Source organism: Trachemys scripta, chromosome 5 (genome assembly GCF_013100865.1).
Source record: "Trachemys scripta elegans isolate TJP31775 chromosome 5, CAS_Tse_1.0, whole genome shotgun sequence".
Taxonomy (NCBI): domain Eukaryota; kingdom Metazoa; phylum Chordata; order Testudines; family Emydidae; genus Trachemys; species Trachemys scripta.
In genome coordinates this window covers 96,769,912-96,784,677 of record NC_048302.1, presented here as the reverse complement: position 1 = coordinate 96,784,677, position 14,766 = coordinate 96,769,912, and the positions used below count along the sequence as shown (strand labels likewise).

Sequence of the window (14,766 nt, the reverse complement as noted above, 5' to 3'; positions counted from 1 at the left end):
ATAACACCATTTTAAGATTAGTGGCTCTTCTACAGTTCTTCAGAGTGTTGGACAGGAGCAGAGGCTAGCAAACTGCTGATCTCCATTTTGCTAGTGTTATTCTAAAGTAAGTATACTTACAACTTGAATTTCTTCTATTGTTTAATTAAAGCTTTGTTTTCTTAGGGCTTGGCTACACTTGCGAATTAGAGCGCATTAAAGCAGCCCTGGGCACCCTAGCTGACTACCCATCCACACTGGCAAAGCACGTAGAGCGCTCTGACTCCAGGGCTAGAGCGCTCCTGGTACTCCACCTCGGCGAGAAGATTAATACTTGGTGCGCATTGGCTGAAATGCCCAGGCATCAGTGTGAACGAGGTGTTGCATTACTGCGCTCTGATCAGCCTCTGGAAACATCCCATAATCAAGTGGCCACTCTTGTCATTGTTTTGGAATCACTGCAGACATGCCAATATGCCCTTTGAAAGCTCCATTTCTGACAGCCGGCATGCTTATCTGCTCCGAGACAAAGCAACCATTACTGTGGAATGCTGTGTGGGATGTGAGAGAGGGGCCGGGGGTGGAGGGAGGGAAAATGGGGTCTGTTGCTGTCTGAACTTACAAGACAGCATGTGGACATGCTCTCAGCCCCCCCAAAACCCCTCTCCCCTCCCCCCCCACATACACACAACACATTCCCTGTCACACTCCACCCCACCCCTCTTATTTGAAAAGCATGTTGCAGCCACTTGCATGCTGCGATAGCTACCACAATGCACTGCTCTCTGTGGCCGTTGCAAGAGCTGCTAATGTGGCCACGCCAGTGCGCTGTCAGCTGTCAGGATGGACAGATTGCACCGCTTTCCTTACTGCACTCTACAAAGGCTGGTTTAACTCAAAGCACTCTACATCTGCAAGTGTAGCCCTGCCCTTAGTATTCTAAAATTTGTTTCCTACAATACGATGGAACACTTCAGAAATTTTATCCCTCCCCATGCACCAAAACTTACGTTTTAATAATCACTAATTTAACAAAATGTTTGCTTATTACTTATGATTAATGAATTGATTTCACAAAAGTCTACAAATCAAAAAACCTTGCTAAACAAATCTACTAGATATATTAGGGCACCATTGGGAAGAACAGTTAAAAAACAACTATTTTCATGTCGAATGATCTGTTCAAAGAAAAAAATATAATCCGATAATCATGTTTTTTAGACTTTCTGATACATCTAGATGTGTTAGTCAAAATACTACTCACTACAGTGGCTTTTAAAGCAAGACATGTCAAGAACAAATGGTTATGTGGCTGCTCTGCATCGCCATTAAGCAGTTCACTAAACCAGCCATTTTGATCTGCTATCATCAAGAAAAAACAAGAAACATGTTGAATACTCACTTCTTTTCTTTTGCTTGCTACCAATTTCTTGTCTGATCGCTGCACACTACTAGTTCCAAAGTAATCGAGTACAGAGGTTGGCGTCAATTTTATTGGCGATAAAGGTTTACTTTTAGCCTGTGGTTTTGCATCCTCCTTTCTTGCTCCTGCTGTTCCTAGACAGCTGCTTGCTGATGTTCCATTCTCCTTGGGTTTCTGGGAAGTCTTCTGATTAATGAAGTCACCTTCATCATCTTAACAGGGAAAAATATTTAATCACTCTGTTACCAATATCCTGAATAAGTTCTTATATAATGTAATTGATGAGAACTATTTGGGGCAAGTTTGTTAATTCTTCACCTTACATCTTTGCAAATGTTACAAAATGTCAAATGTTCATTTAAATAGGGTTACCGTTCGTCCAGATTCCCCCGGACATGTCCGGCTTTTTGAGCTAAAAATAGCGTCCGGGGGGAATTTGTAAATGTCCGGACTTCCCACCCCCCCATGCAGAGCGCACGCGGCTAACAGGGCAGGCGGCCAGATGGTGCCACTTACATGGGGCTCCGACAGCCAGAGAGAGCATGTCCTCCGCCTCCCCTGCAGCAGAAATCCCTCCCTCCCTCCCTCCATTCAGAGATCACCTCCGGCAGTCTGGAGCTCCTCCCCCACTGCCGCCCAGAGTGCCGGAACGAACGGCTCAGGCCGTTCCTGAGCAAGTTCAGAGACCTTAGGCGAAGGTCAACAACAAGGGGGCCAGAGGGTCAGAGAAGGGGCAGGGAGGTTCTGGAGGGGGCAGTCAAGAGACGGGAGGGGGGTCGGGAGTTCGGGGCGGGGGCTTTCTGGGTGTGGGGGTGTGGATAAGGTTTTGGGCAGTCAGGATACAGGTAGGGGGTAGGGTGCTGGGGGGGTCTTAGGAGGGGCAGTTAGGGGTCAAGGAACAGGGAGGCTTAGGTAGGGGGTGGGGTTCTGGAGGGCAGTTAGGGGCAGGGGTCCCAGGAGGGGGCAGTCAGGGGACAAGGAGCGGGGGGAGGGTTGGGGGTCCTGGGGGGGGGGGAGAGTAGGAGGGATAGGGGCGGGGCTAGGGCGGGGCTCCTCCCGTCCTCTTTTTTGCTTGCTGAAATATGGTAACCCTAATTTAAAAAAAGCTCAAAGCAACACTTCCATAATTAAATGTAGGGTATTTTTACATACAGGTCTGTTGCATCTTAGGCGCATTTAACATGCGCAATTTCAGCTTTACACGGTCGGCAAAAACAAGAGAGAAAAATAATTTTAAATACGGTTTCTGTGGTGCGGGCGATTCCGCCCACCATTACACTCAATGTAATTTTGACTATACACAATTTTCACTTTAGGCGCTGACTGCAGAACATAACCCCAGCGTAAGATGAGACAGACCTGTATAAATTATTTACTACTACTTTGTACTCACACAGACCCTGTCTCCAAAGAGCTTTATAAAAAGTTATGCATCCCCATTTTACAGATGGGAAACTGAAGCACAGAGACTTGGCAACAGAATCAAGTCTCCTGACTCTCAGACCTCTTCCCTAGAAGAGCTACATCATACTTTTAAAACAGCATGATATTAAGATAAAGGTATTTTGTAGCATAACTCTTTAGGTAAAATTATATATTTTTACACACACACACACACACACACACACACCATAGCATTATATTTATTGATCTACTTTCCATTTCAGTACTTAACATGGCCCTCAGCACTTGAGTACCCAAGGATCGCTTTCTACTGTCTACTTACTGCCCTTTCAAATTACCTGACATTATTTTAGGACTTTCAGAGGTTGGTGCTACTGGCAAGGGAACAAGAGATGGATTGGGGTGTTTATTTCCTGGAAATCTGCAAGGCAACTACTTGAATCATAAGATTTTTTTTTGTATTTTTTTATTTGTTGTGCCCATAACAGAGTAACTAGCAACTAGTGCATGTGTTAGTAGCAGCGGCAGCATTCATTAACCCTTTTTATCAAAAGAGCCCTAAATGCTTTACAAACTATATTATTTCTCCCTCCACTGCAAATGTAGCAATCTCTGACATAGAACAGCACCCATTTAACAGTTCAGCCCACAAAGTAAACCCTTTTCAATTGAAATTGAGAGAAATTTGGCAAAAGTATGGAATAGCCCACAGACCACAAAAATGAAGAGAGGATTTGGTCTTCCCTTCCCTTTAAGGTCTCTTTTTATAAAAATGATGAGAACAGTTTTGTCCTTACAGTTCTGTTAAAACATTTGCAATATCAGTTCACAGGAAACCATTGCTACTAGCTGTTTTCATCAATAGATCAAAGTTTCCTAATAGGCAGCTATTCGAAGAATCCACACAGTGATTATTAGGATTCCTGAATCTGAGGCGGTCTGGGAACACAATTCATAGAAGAGATGTAAGAGACTTACAGCACTGAGTTACCCAACTCTCTTGTCAATATAAGACCATCCCCACACTATGTCTTCTATTGATGTGCTCATTCTGAGCCTGATCCAAAGCCCACTATGGTCAATGAAAAGACTCCCAAAGGACTTCAATGGGTTTTTAAATAAAGAGGAGACACTGCCACAAGGGTTATACAACTAAAAGAAATCAAACAACACAGACATACTATGCCAAGTGTCCAGATGAAGATGCAAGTTCAAAAATGGTATGGTCTGATTTATTTGTTTTAACAAGATTTGTTTCTATGGTGAATTGTTGCTAGAAGACTTTCTAAATGGAGGGATTTGAATTAAAAGACAAAGTGAGTATTCGGTGCCAGAGGAAATGGCAGGCGGTATAAAGGACAGCATGCAAAGGCCAAAAAATAAGAGAAAGGAAGATATGACTGGAGCAGTTGAGCAGGAGGCTTGAGTAGAGTGAAGGAGTAAAAAGAAAAGTGAAAAGATCTCATAAAAGCAGAACTGTCCAGACTTGAAGTCTCCTTTGTGTACCTGAAGGCTGATTTTACATTTCTCAAGGATGATGTTTCTACCGCTTTCCTTGGGATACTGTACTACAAAAGGAAATTGTCCTAATATTCAGCGTAATACTCAGCCTTAGTTGTCCTTTCCTTAGTTTTATTTAGAGCTGAAACAATGAAAAAAATGTGCTCACAGAAATTTTAGCACAAAAATGTTTCTCTTTTCCAACCACTCTGATTGTATCTCCTTCTTTCTAGTTATATACGTCTCATCTCTTTAAGTAGCTTTCCTAAAGGTACACTATCCCACATAATTGTCAGCGGTAAGTGGATATGTGCTTGTTAGGACTACACAGTTTTCTGTCCTCCTTATCACTTATGGGTTGATTTTCTGTATCCACGTATTCTGTTTCTTTTTTCGGTTTAGAGTTTCTGCCTCTCCCCTCCTACCACCCAATAGAGGGTGATAGTAACATTCGTGACTTTACCTGAAAGGTTTCTGCTATTGAACATTGTTATTATGTGGTATACAAAGAACAGCTCAAATGGGCAGGCTGATTATTATCCAGGGCTATATGCTATGCTTGTAAGGGAAGGAACTAGGTTATCACAGCTACATCAAAAAAAAAAAAAAAAATCATTACAGAATGCCTGAAGACAAGATTTGTCCACCAGTCGAACAATTCTAGATCTGATTTGGCCCACAGAGTAATTGATCAAAGAAAGAAATCAAACCTGGGTTTCTGACACAAAGGCACAGAGTCCTGCCACTAGACCAAGAGGTTTACTTTTTTCAACACAACAATACATTTTCTTTAGGCAACAATACATCTCCTACAGCCATTAAGCTCAATTTAACTAAGTATAATATATCCGGGAGATTTGGCTACTGGATGCTTTAGGCTCCTAATTTGCCCTAGTTTAATATCTTAATAGTAGACTGCTTGTTCTACTAACTTAATTTCAGAATTATTTTCACTTCTTACAATTTTTCAATTGAACAAGAAAATGCATTTCCGAGGTAAAACGTGCATCTTACTAAAATTAACAGTTAATGGAGATATAACTACATTAATTTGTCTCTGGTAAAAAACACAGATTGCCTTCTACTTTTATTTTTCTTAACCCTAAAGCTGCCAGTATAATAGAACAGGGTCCTTACTCTTCTCTACTGATATCACAGTCTGCATACTAGTAAACAAGATGACTTAATTATTGCAACTTTTTTTTAAGACTGAAAATATAAACACGGGATATTGCTTTTTGTTGGGTAGAGCAATGTAAAAGGATAAATATGATGAAGTTTAATTAAAAAGGATGTTGATTATTTGGAGTCATGTTTATAGTGTGAGCACTTTAAGTATGGGTGGTAATTAAAGCAGGGCACTAATTATGCCCTTGCTAGGAAAGGCAGTATTAGATTTACTAAGTGCAAACTGTGTGCACTGAAAACAAACAGCAGATTTATAGGCTGCTGAGTGCTTATGACCTCAGAACATATTCATCTGAAAATGTAAATGCGGGGGAGCCTAACAAAAACATGAAAGTAACTGTCCGGCAGCAAATAAATCACTATTTCTAATCCAGTTTGCTTCAAAAAGAGAATTTTCAGTGGCATGATGATTTATCAAAAACAGATTCAGAAATAGGAATTTACCTAAGTTATTTTCAAATAACTAAGCCCCAGTACGTTTGAACTTTGAGGATGTGCTGACCACTCCAGGGAAGGCTTGACATATCTTCCTCACAACTAACCCGCACAGACCTGCCTTAATTTCTTAACTGTTCTTCTGAAGATGCACAGAGGTTGTGGTGTTTTTTTATTAAATTAGGTTATGCCTTTTTATTTATATTTCTTTATGATGTGTAATGAGGACTTGATTTTTTTTTTTCCTGCTCGTTGTTTTACCTTAGAAATTTCAGGACTGCCCTATTTTATTGTAGAACTATTTAGAGACATCAGATATATAATGAAAGGTTTTTTGGGGGGGGGGGAGGGATAGCTGAGTGGTTTGAGCATTGGCCTACTAAACCCAGGGTTGTGAGTTCAATCCTTGAGGGGGCCACTTGGGGATCTGGGGCAAAAAATCAGTACTTAGTCCTGCTAGTGAAAGCAGGGGGCTGGACTCAATGACCTTTCAGGGTCCCTTCCAGTTCTAGGAGATACACTGCACTGGAAATTAGCACATACAGACTTAATAATAATAATTATTGATATTGTGGTAGTAACTACAAGCCACAGTCATGGCCAAGCGGACTCCATTGTGCTAGGCACTGTACAAACAAGATAAAAGCATCCCTGTCCCACAGAGGTTACAATTGTAAGTAATTCAAATCTCGCACTCCCTTTCTAATTTTCCATTTAGAGTGTAAACTATTTGACGCAGGGACTTTATTATATATTTGTACAGTATTTGGCTCTGATCTCAGCTGGGGTCTCCATGTATTATCATAATGCAAATGTAAGTTTAATGTGGTAGAACTACTTTAAAACAGACAGGCATACTGCAGCATGAAAAACTTTGAAACAGGTCAAAACTAACAGCAGCATAAATTCTTTTGTTATTAAGATTATATTATGTGTACATAATTATAGTGTGTTTTGGACAGATCAAAGCTAAGTTTTAATACTGCCTCTTAACGTTAATCACCACAAGATTATTTATTTCCAACAGCAGCACTTAGAAGCTGTTATGCACCAGAGTCCTATTGTGCTAGGCATTGTACAAACACAAAAAGTCCCCGTTCCCAATGAATTTACAATTTAGATAAGGTACTATGGTCCTCCATGTGGTTTATCCTTATGTCTTATTCTCCAGACTGTGGGTATGTCTACACTATGAGATTAGGTCAATCTTATAGAAGTCGATTTTATACAGTCGATTGCGTATGTCCACACTAAGCACAGTAAGTCAGCGGAGCGTGTCCTCACTACCATGGCTAGCATCGACTTACGGAGCAGTGCACTGTGGGTACCCTTGTTGCCAAGAAGGCTAACGGCATTTTGGGCTGTATAAGTAGGGGCATTGCCAGCAGATCAAGGGAAGTGATCATTCCCCTCTATTCGACATTGGTGAGGCCTCATCTGGAGTACTGTGTCCACTTTGGGGCCCCACACTACAAGGAGGATGTGGAAAAATTGGAAAGAGTCCAGCGGAGGGCAACAAAAATGATTAGGGGGCTGGAGCACATGACTTATGAGGAGAAGCTGAGGGAACTGGGATTCTTTAGTCTGCAGAAGAGAAGATTGAGGGGGGGATTTGATAGCTGCTTTCAACTACCTGAAAGGGGGTTCCAAAGAGGATGGATCTAGACTGTTCTCAGTGGTACCAGATAAGAGAACAAGGAGTAATGGTCTCAAGTTGCAGTGAGGGAGGTTTAGGTTGGATATTAGGAAAAACTTTTTCACTAGGAGGGTGGGTTACCTAGGGAAGTGGTGGAATCTCCTTCCTTAGAGGTTTTTAAGGTCAGGCTTGACAAAGCCCTGGCTGGGATGATTTAGTTGGGAATTGATCCTGCTTGAGCAAGGGGTTGGACTAGATGACCTCCTGAGGTCCCTTCCAACCCTGATATTCTATATTTTATGGTAGCTATCCCACAGTTCCCGCTGCCCATTGGAATTCTGGGTTAAGCTCCCAATGCCTGGTGGGGCAAAAACATTGTCACAGGTAGTTTTGGATACGTCATCAGTCGTCCCTCCCTCCGTGAAAGCAACTGCAGACAATTGTTGCTCGCCTTTTTTCCTGGGTTACCCGTGCAGACGCCATACCATGGCAAGCATGGAGCCAGCTCAGCTCAACGTCACTGTTGTGGGCAAATCTACTGTGGGGGCTGAGTGATCCAAGTTGCCAATGCAATCATTGATGTTCTGTTATCAAAGGTAGTGACTCTGGGAAATGCGTAGGCCTTTTTAGATTTTAGGTGCATCAAATTCCTGTCCTTTATCGCTGGTGAACAAGTCTTGCAGCCGTACACTCCAGTCCAGTCGGCACTGTAACACCCCATAGCACTTCTGTGGTTGACACATGTAACAGCTCCAGGGTTCTTGTTCTTTTGCCTTGGCACCTTGCCCTACCCGGACCTCTAAGCATTCAACACAGAAGCACCTGCAGCAGCTGGCATTGTTACACAGCAGCAGCTCCTTGCTTTCACAGCAGACGGTGCAGTAGGACTGCTAACCGTCGTCATCCATCCTTCCGCTACAACTCTGCTCTCCTGCTCCCCAGCGACGAGCTCGGGGGATCCGTTCATGAAGCCTGGACAGTAGTAAGGAGCAGTTTAATTATAGGCTGAGCAAGTGCAGAATGATAGTAGAATGTGCCTTTGGACATTTAAAAGCTCGCTGGTGCTGTTGGTCAGACCTCAGCGCAACCAACATTCCCATTGTTATTGCTGCTTGCTGTGTCCTCCAGTATCTGTGAGAGTACGGGGGGGGGGGGAGAGACGGGGGATGACGTTTATGGCGGGGTGGGAGGATGAGGCAAATTGCCTGGCGTCCGATTTTGAGCAGCCAGACACCAGGGCCATTAGAAGAGCACAGCAAGGCGCGCTGCGCATCAGAGAGGCTTTGAAAACCAGTTTCATTACTGTCTGTGTGTGTGTGTGTGTGTGTGTGTGTGTGTGTAAACCCGCCCCCTTCGTTGATTTTAATTCCCTGTAAGCCAACCATCCTCTTCCCCCCCCTTCGAAATAAAGTAACTATTGTTTTGAAACCATGCATTCTTTCTTTATTAATTTAAAAAAAAAGATAACAGACAAGGTAGCCCGGACAAGGCCACATTGCTTATTGTAGCCACACTAAAAATCAAACTGTCTGAATGACAGCCTTCTGTTGCTTGGGCCATCCTCTGGAGTGGAGTGGCTGGGTGCCCGGAGCCTTCTTCTCCCAGCCCTCCCGCATTCTTGGGCTTCTGGTTGAAGAGGCTATGGAACATGGGGAGGAGGGTAGGTGGTTATACAGTGGATGCAGCGGGGGTCTGTGCTCTTGTTGGCTTTCCTGCAGCTCCAACAGATGCTTCATCATGTCCGTTTGCTCCTCCATTAGCCTCAGCATTGCATCCTGCCTCCACTCTTTGCGCTCACTTAATTCTTTCCTGGCCTCTGCCACTGAATGCCTCCATGCATTAAGCTGTGTCCTATCAGTGCGGGAGGACTGCATGAGCTCGAAAATCATGTCATCGCAAGTGAGTTTTTTTCGCCTTCTAATCTGCGATAACCTCAGGGACAGGGATGATAGGGGGAGCATAGAAACATTCTATGCTCTACAATTCTGGGGGGACTGCATGGTCACCTGGGTGCTGAGTTCGCCACGCTGACCAAACAGAAAATGGAATTCAAAAGTTCCCGGGGCTTTTCCTGTGCATCGGAGTTCAAAGTGCTGTCCAGAGCTGTCACAATGGAGCACGCTGCAATAGCTCCCGGAGGCCAATACCGTTGATTTGCAGCTGCACTACCCCAACTTCAACCCAGCAAAGTCGATTTTAGCACTACTCCCCTCACCGGGGAGGAGTACAGAAGTCGATTTTAAGAGCCCTTTAGGTCGACGGAACGGGGTTGGTTGTGTGGACGCATTCACTTTAAATTTGACCTAATCCCGTAGTGTTGACCAGGCCTGTGTGTGGGTTGTTGGTTGGTTTGTATGGGGAGGAGTCATTTTATTTTGCTGCTTTGCCGTAATTATTTTAGAATCAGATTGATCAGTAGTTGATACATCACTTAATAAGATAGGACTATATTTGTTAAATATTTTTGTAGATTTTCAGTGTTCTCCTTTTAAACAAAACTATAAGTAAAAGTTATACTCAAAACCATTGAGGTCTTAAACAGAATAAACTCCAGGCAAACGAACAAACCCTCAATAATTTTTGTATTTGCCTATTAAATTTAAAAACTGATTAACTTTAAAAAATATATTTAAAAAAAAAAAAAAATATTAAAACCAGATGCCATATTTGACTAAGGAAATGTAATTTTCCCACTATTCACATCATTTAAAAAAAACCTGAAATGGTCCAACAGTAACTCTAGGCTTCAGAAACTGGCCTTTATAGTGCTATAGATTTGTTTTACATTCAGTTTCTCAACATACAATTTGATTCTAAATGCATTACAAACATGCACTTTAAACTAACTCTATTAGAGCTTCTGCCAAAAGTGAAATGTCAAGGCAAAATGTGATAAAAATATAAAAGCTACCAACCTCCAAGCTATTCAAATTTCAATCCTATGTCACCACTTTATTGGAGAAGTTAAACAGATGTGATCAAAGGCCACTCAATGAAGATTGTCTCTTTCTCTATCACATTCTCTCAGGGAGCTAGAAGGTTCGATCTCAGAACCCTTAAAAGTTTCAAAAGATCCAAAGGGGATAATAACGTACGGACTACTTGTACGTTTTTCCAGGATCAGACCCAAAATCTGGAGCAACTACATATGACATTTATACATTTCAGAGGATTGGAACAAAATTGTATAGCCTTTAATACACTTTTTGTTCACCAAATATAATAGTTACTTTATAATTTCTCTTAAATTTTTGTTGAAAAAAAGTTTCAAAACCATCAATTCTTTTAAAGTATGCTTTATCTCCAGAAATGCCATACTTAATATAATTTTCTTCAAATTAGATATTCACACTATTGTACAAATGGAAACTTCTGAATTCATGTGTTAATATTATATATACTTTCAAAATCAGCAGTCCATTTACTCTCACAGTTAAGAGATTATGATCAGTGACTCTTATTTTATTAACTTGTACCAGAGTCATTTTTAGCCTAAGATAAAATTCAAGGCTGCTACTTACTGTTTCACAGAATTGATTTGAATATGAATCCTTCCCACACTGTCAGATGTCACAAAATGTATATTTTACAAAAATTAATATTGTGCTATTATATTAAATAGACCCCTATCAATGAGTAGAAAATAGCATCAATCAAAATTTTAAAATACTTGAAAAACAAACTGCAAATATATACGTTTATCTATTTCAGATATTGCTAAGTCTTCACTGTATTAAAGCATAATAGGTAAGTATGCATATGTATATTACTTTGAGGTATCAAACTTAATAAAATGTATTTTTTCCTATTACACAAACTGTTCTATTCCTGTGATAATCAAACATGTCTAATCTCAAAGTACAAAGAAGGGCTGTAAGTTATTAATTTAAGAGACAGAATTGTTTCTTTACTTTTACCAGCTGATCCAACACATTCTCATTTATATTTAAATAAAAACAGGATTCCTGGCAGCTGAAGCTTAATACTGGTTTCTTTACTTCTGTTCATAACACTTATATTTAATACAAAACAGGATCATAGAATCATATAATATCAGGGTCGAAAGAGACCTCAGGAGGTCATCTAGTCCAACCCCCTGCTCAAAGCAGGACCAACCCCCAACTAAATCATCCAATCATTAATGAGCTGGAGGATGACCTGGATTGCACCCTCAGCAAGTTTGCAGATGACACTAAACTGGGAGGAGTGATGATACGCTGGAGGGTAGGGATAGGATACAGAAGGACCTAGACAAATTAGAGGATTAGGCCAAAAAAAATCTGATGAGGTTCAACAAGGCCAAGTGCAGAGTCCTGCACTTAGGATGGAAGAATCCCATGCACTGCTACAGACCACTCAATCCTGTTCTGATACCAGTTTTAGCCCAGAGCATATTTTACAACATTTAAGAACCACCGAATGCAATATGGGCTTTTAAGGAAAATTGTAATATAACCTTAGCCATGGCAGCAAACCACAACCTGATTATGCAGTGTTTTACAACTTTAATCACAAAATATGAAAAATGTGCTAAGTAGACAGCACTCAAATAGCTGGAATTAGACTTGACACCATTAGCCAAGTGTCTAAGGCATGTGGCATTTCATATACATTTTTAACTGTTTTATGCAAGTATGGGAGACTAATGAGAGATATCTTGTTAAATAGTATCAATATTAATAAATTTGGAGAAGTCTTATAATCAATCATCCAATAGTAAGAAATAGTGAAGAAACTGAATTTTTAGTAAACTGAAATCTTCACTAGAAAACCTTCCTTGAAAAAGGAAACTACACACCTAATAACTAAAATATTATTTTAATTAAAATAAAAAAATTACTTTAAGGGAAACGTAGAGATTTATAAGATGTAAGAACATTAAAAGTGTTTACAACCTGCTTTAAGAATTAGAAGAATTTTTTTTAAAAACTTTAAATTAAAAACCCACAAGAAAAATATTTTAGAAATATTCTGTTTAAAATTACATTAATCAAGATGGAGACTTTTTAAAAACTATGACAATCAGCTTGCTTACTGTAAGTAGCACAAATTTCATTTTTAGTATGATAGTTCTTAGTGAAGTAGGCTCAGAATAGCCAACTTAACAGTTTTTTGAAGACTTAAGTTTCAAAACACTTTTCCAGTGTTTTCATAAGTAGGGATTCTTTCCTGGAAAACTGTCAGATAGAATGAGCAAACTGCACATAGTGTTCTTTTAAAATTACGTTTTACCCACCTTACTCAACCCAAGATGAATTGTATGTCAAGATGAGGTTACATTATGAGTATATCAGAGTGCCAGCTCTGCTATAGGTAAGGTTAAACAGAAGGGGTTTCTTAAAGGACAATTTTAAGAGATCCAAAATCTGCATGCATGTTTATTCAGATGCCTTGAAATTTGGTGTTTGTAGGGTTAGTAATCCAAATTGGAGCAAGGGGTTCTCAAGATACAGAACCCCCCAAAAAAGCATTTTTTAAGATTGATCATTTCTAACTTTGGGGGGAGGGGGCACACTTTGGAGTCAATCCATGGCTCTCACTGAGCCCAAAGTGTTCTCAATCATTCAACATCTACCCAGCTAGTGAATGGCTCAAGGGGACATGCTGTGACCATTAAACCAGGCACTATGTTTGAAACCCACCCTTGGCAGAAATCCAGAAGTGAAATGTAGGCATGTTGCTAAAAGCAGCTTCTGTCAAAGGGTAGTTTGGGGAGGGTGGAGGTAGGGACAGAATCCGAGTACAAAATTCAGAAGGTGCTCGAAACTATTTTTGAAAATAAAAAAATGACACATGAAAATGCTTGCTGGGAGGGAAGGAGGAATTAGTGCTGCAGAGGAGTTGGGAGGAAACCAGGAGAGAGTTTGGGGCTGCAACAAGTGGTAGGGTAATAGGGAGGAGGATAAACAAGGATGGCAGCTCAGGTCAGTCGGAGAGGTGGGGACTGGGGAGAGTGCGGGGAAGGCAGAGGAACCGCAGGATTGGGGGAGGGGAGGCCTGTCAGCCCCAAATTCTCCATTCTTATGTGCGCGCACACCAGGATCTGGGGATCCCTATCCCTCTGGGGGTGTTTAAGCCCCTCACCCTGCCTCCGAGGTGAACCAGGATGTGGGGGAGGGGTTCCTGAAAGTAACAAATTTAAACCTTGAGAACCAGGAAATACAAAGTTAAGGTACATGCCACCCCCTGTGGAGTGGAGGGATTAGCTGGAGTGGGGCAGGATGGGGTGTGCCAGGGGCATGGCTGTGGAGGGCAGGCTGAAGAGGAGGAGTCCTGCTGGAGGGTGTTGTGGGAGTGTGGAGCCTGGCTCAGTGTTCAGCTGAGGCTACCTAACCAAAGAAGCGGGCATTCCCTACAAGACTGCTGCCTGTGATAGGTTTATGTAGCAAGAAGCAACTTCTTACACACTAGTTGCTTCTACAGTGCTAACTACTGGTGTAACAATGGTGCCTTTGGTGGGATACTTCTGAGAATACCAATTCAGGACAGATTGCTTAGAGCAAGGCAATTACAGCCCAAGGCTGGGGTTCCTTTGCACATCAAGGCAAACCAAACCAGCCAAACAAAGACGACTTGGTTTTACCCCACTGGCTAGCCATAAGTCATACAAGCAATTTCCTTAGACACTCCAGTTTCCCAGTATCATCACCAGTGCCACTCGTTATGGGGACGAATGGTTATGAAAACCAATACCCCAGTAAAAGAAAAAAGGTTCTCCCAATCCCAAAGGACCAAGCTCCAGACCCAGGTCAATACACAAATCAGATCTTACCCACAAGTCACGTTGTTGCCAATCCTTTAGAATCTAAAATCTAAACGTTTCTTCACAAAAGGAAAAAGATATAGATGAGAGCTAGACTTGGTTAAATGGAATCAATTACATATAGTAATGGCAAAGTTCTTGGTTCAGGCTTGTAGCAGTGATGGAATAAACTGCAGGTTCAAATCAAGTCTCTGGAGTACATCCACAGCTGGGATGGGTCATTCAGTCCTTTCAGGGCTTCAGTTTTTAGCAAAGTCCCTCCAGAGGCAAGAAGCAGGATTGAAAACAAAGTGGAGATGAGGGAGCTGCCTTTTATAGTCTCTTCCGGGTGCAAAGGCACCTTTTTGTTCTTACTGTGGAAAAGTACAGCAGCAAGATGGAGCTTGGAGTAACATGGGCAAGTCACATGTCCATGCGTGATTCAGTTTGCAGGCCGAC

The 14,766-nt window shown here is 41.5% G+C and overlaps 1 protein-coding gene across 1 annotated transcript in view; it reads right to left on the bottom strand.

The window, feature by feature from the left end:
- The window catches only part of RFC1 (replication factor C subunit 1), a 78,722-nt gene that overhangs the window by 26,010 nt on the left and 37,946 nt on the right, over positions 1 to 14,766 (bottom strand). The window contains exon 5 of the mRNA XM_034771257.1: positions 1,382 to 1,614. Coding sequence (XP_034627148.1) covers positions 1,382 to 1,614 — 233 coding nt within the window. The remainder of the gene's footprint in view (positions 1 to 1,381; positions 1,615 to 14,766) is intronic.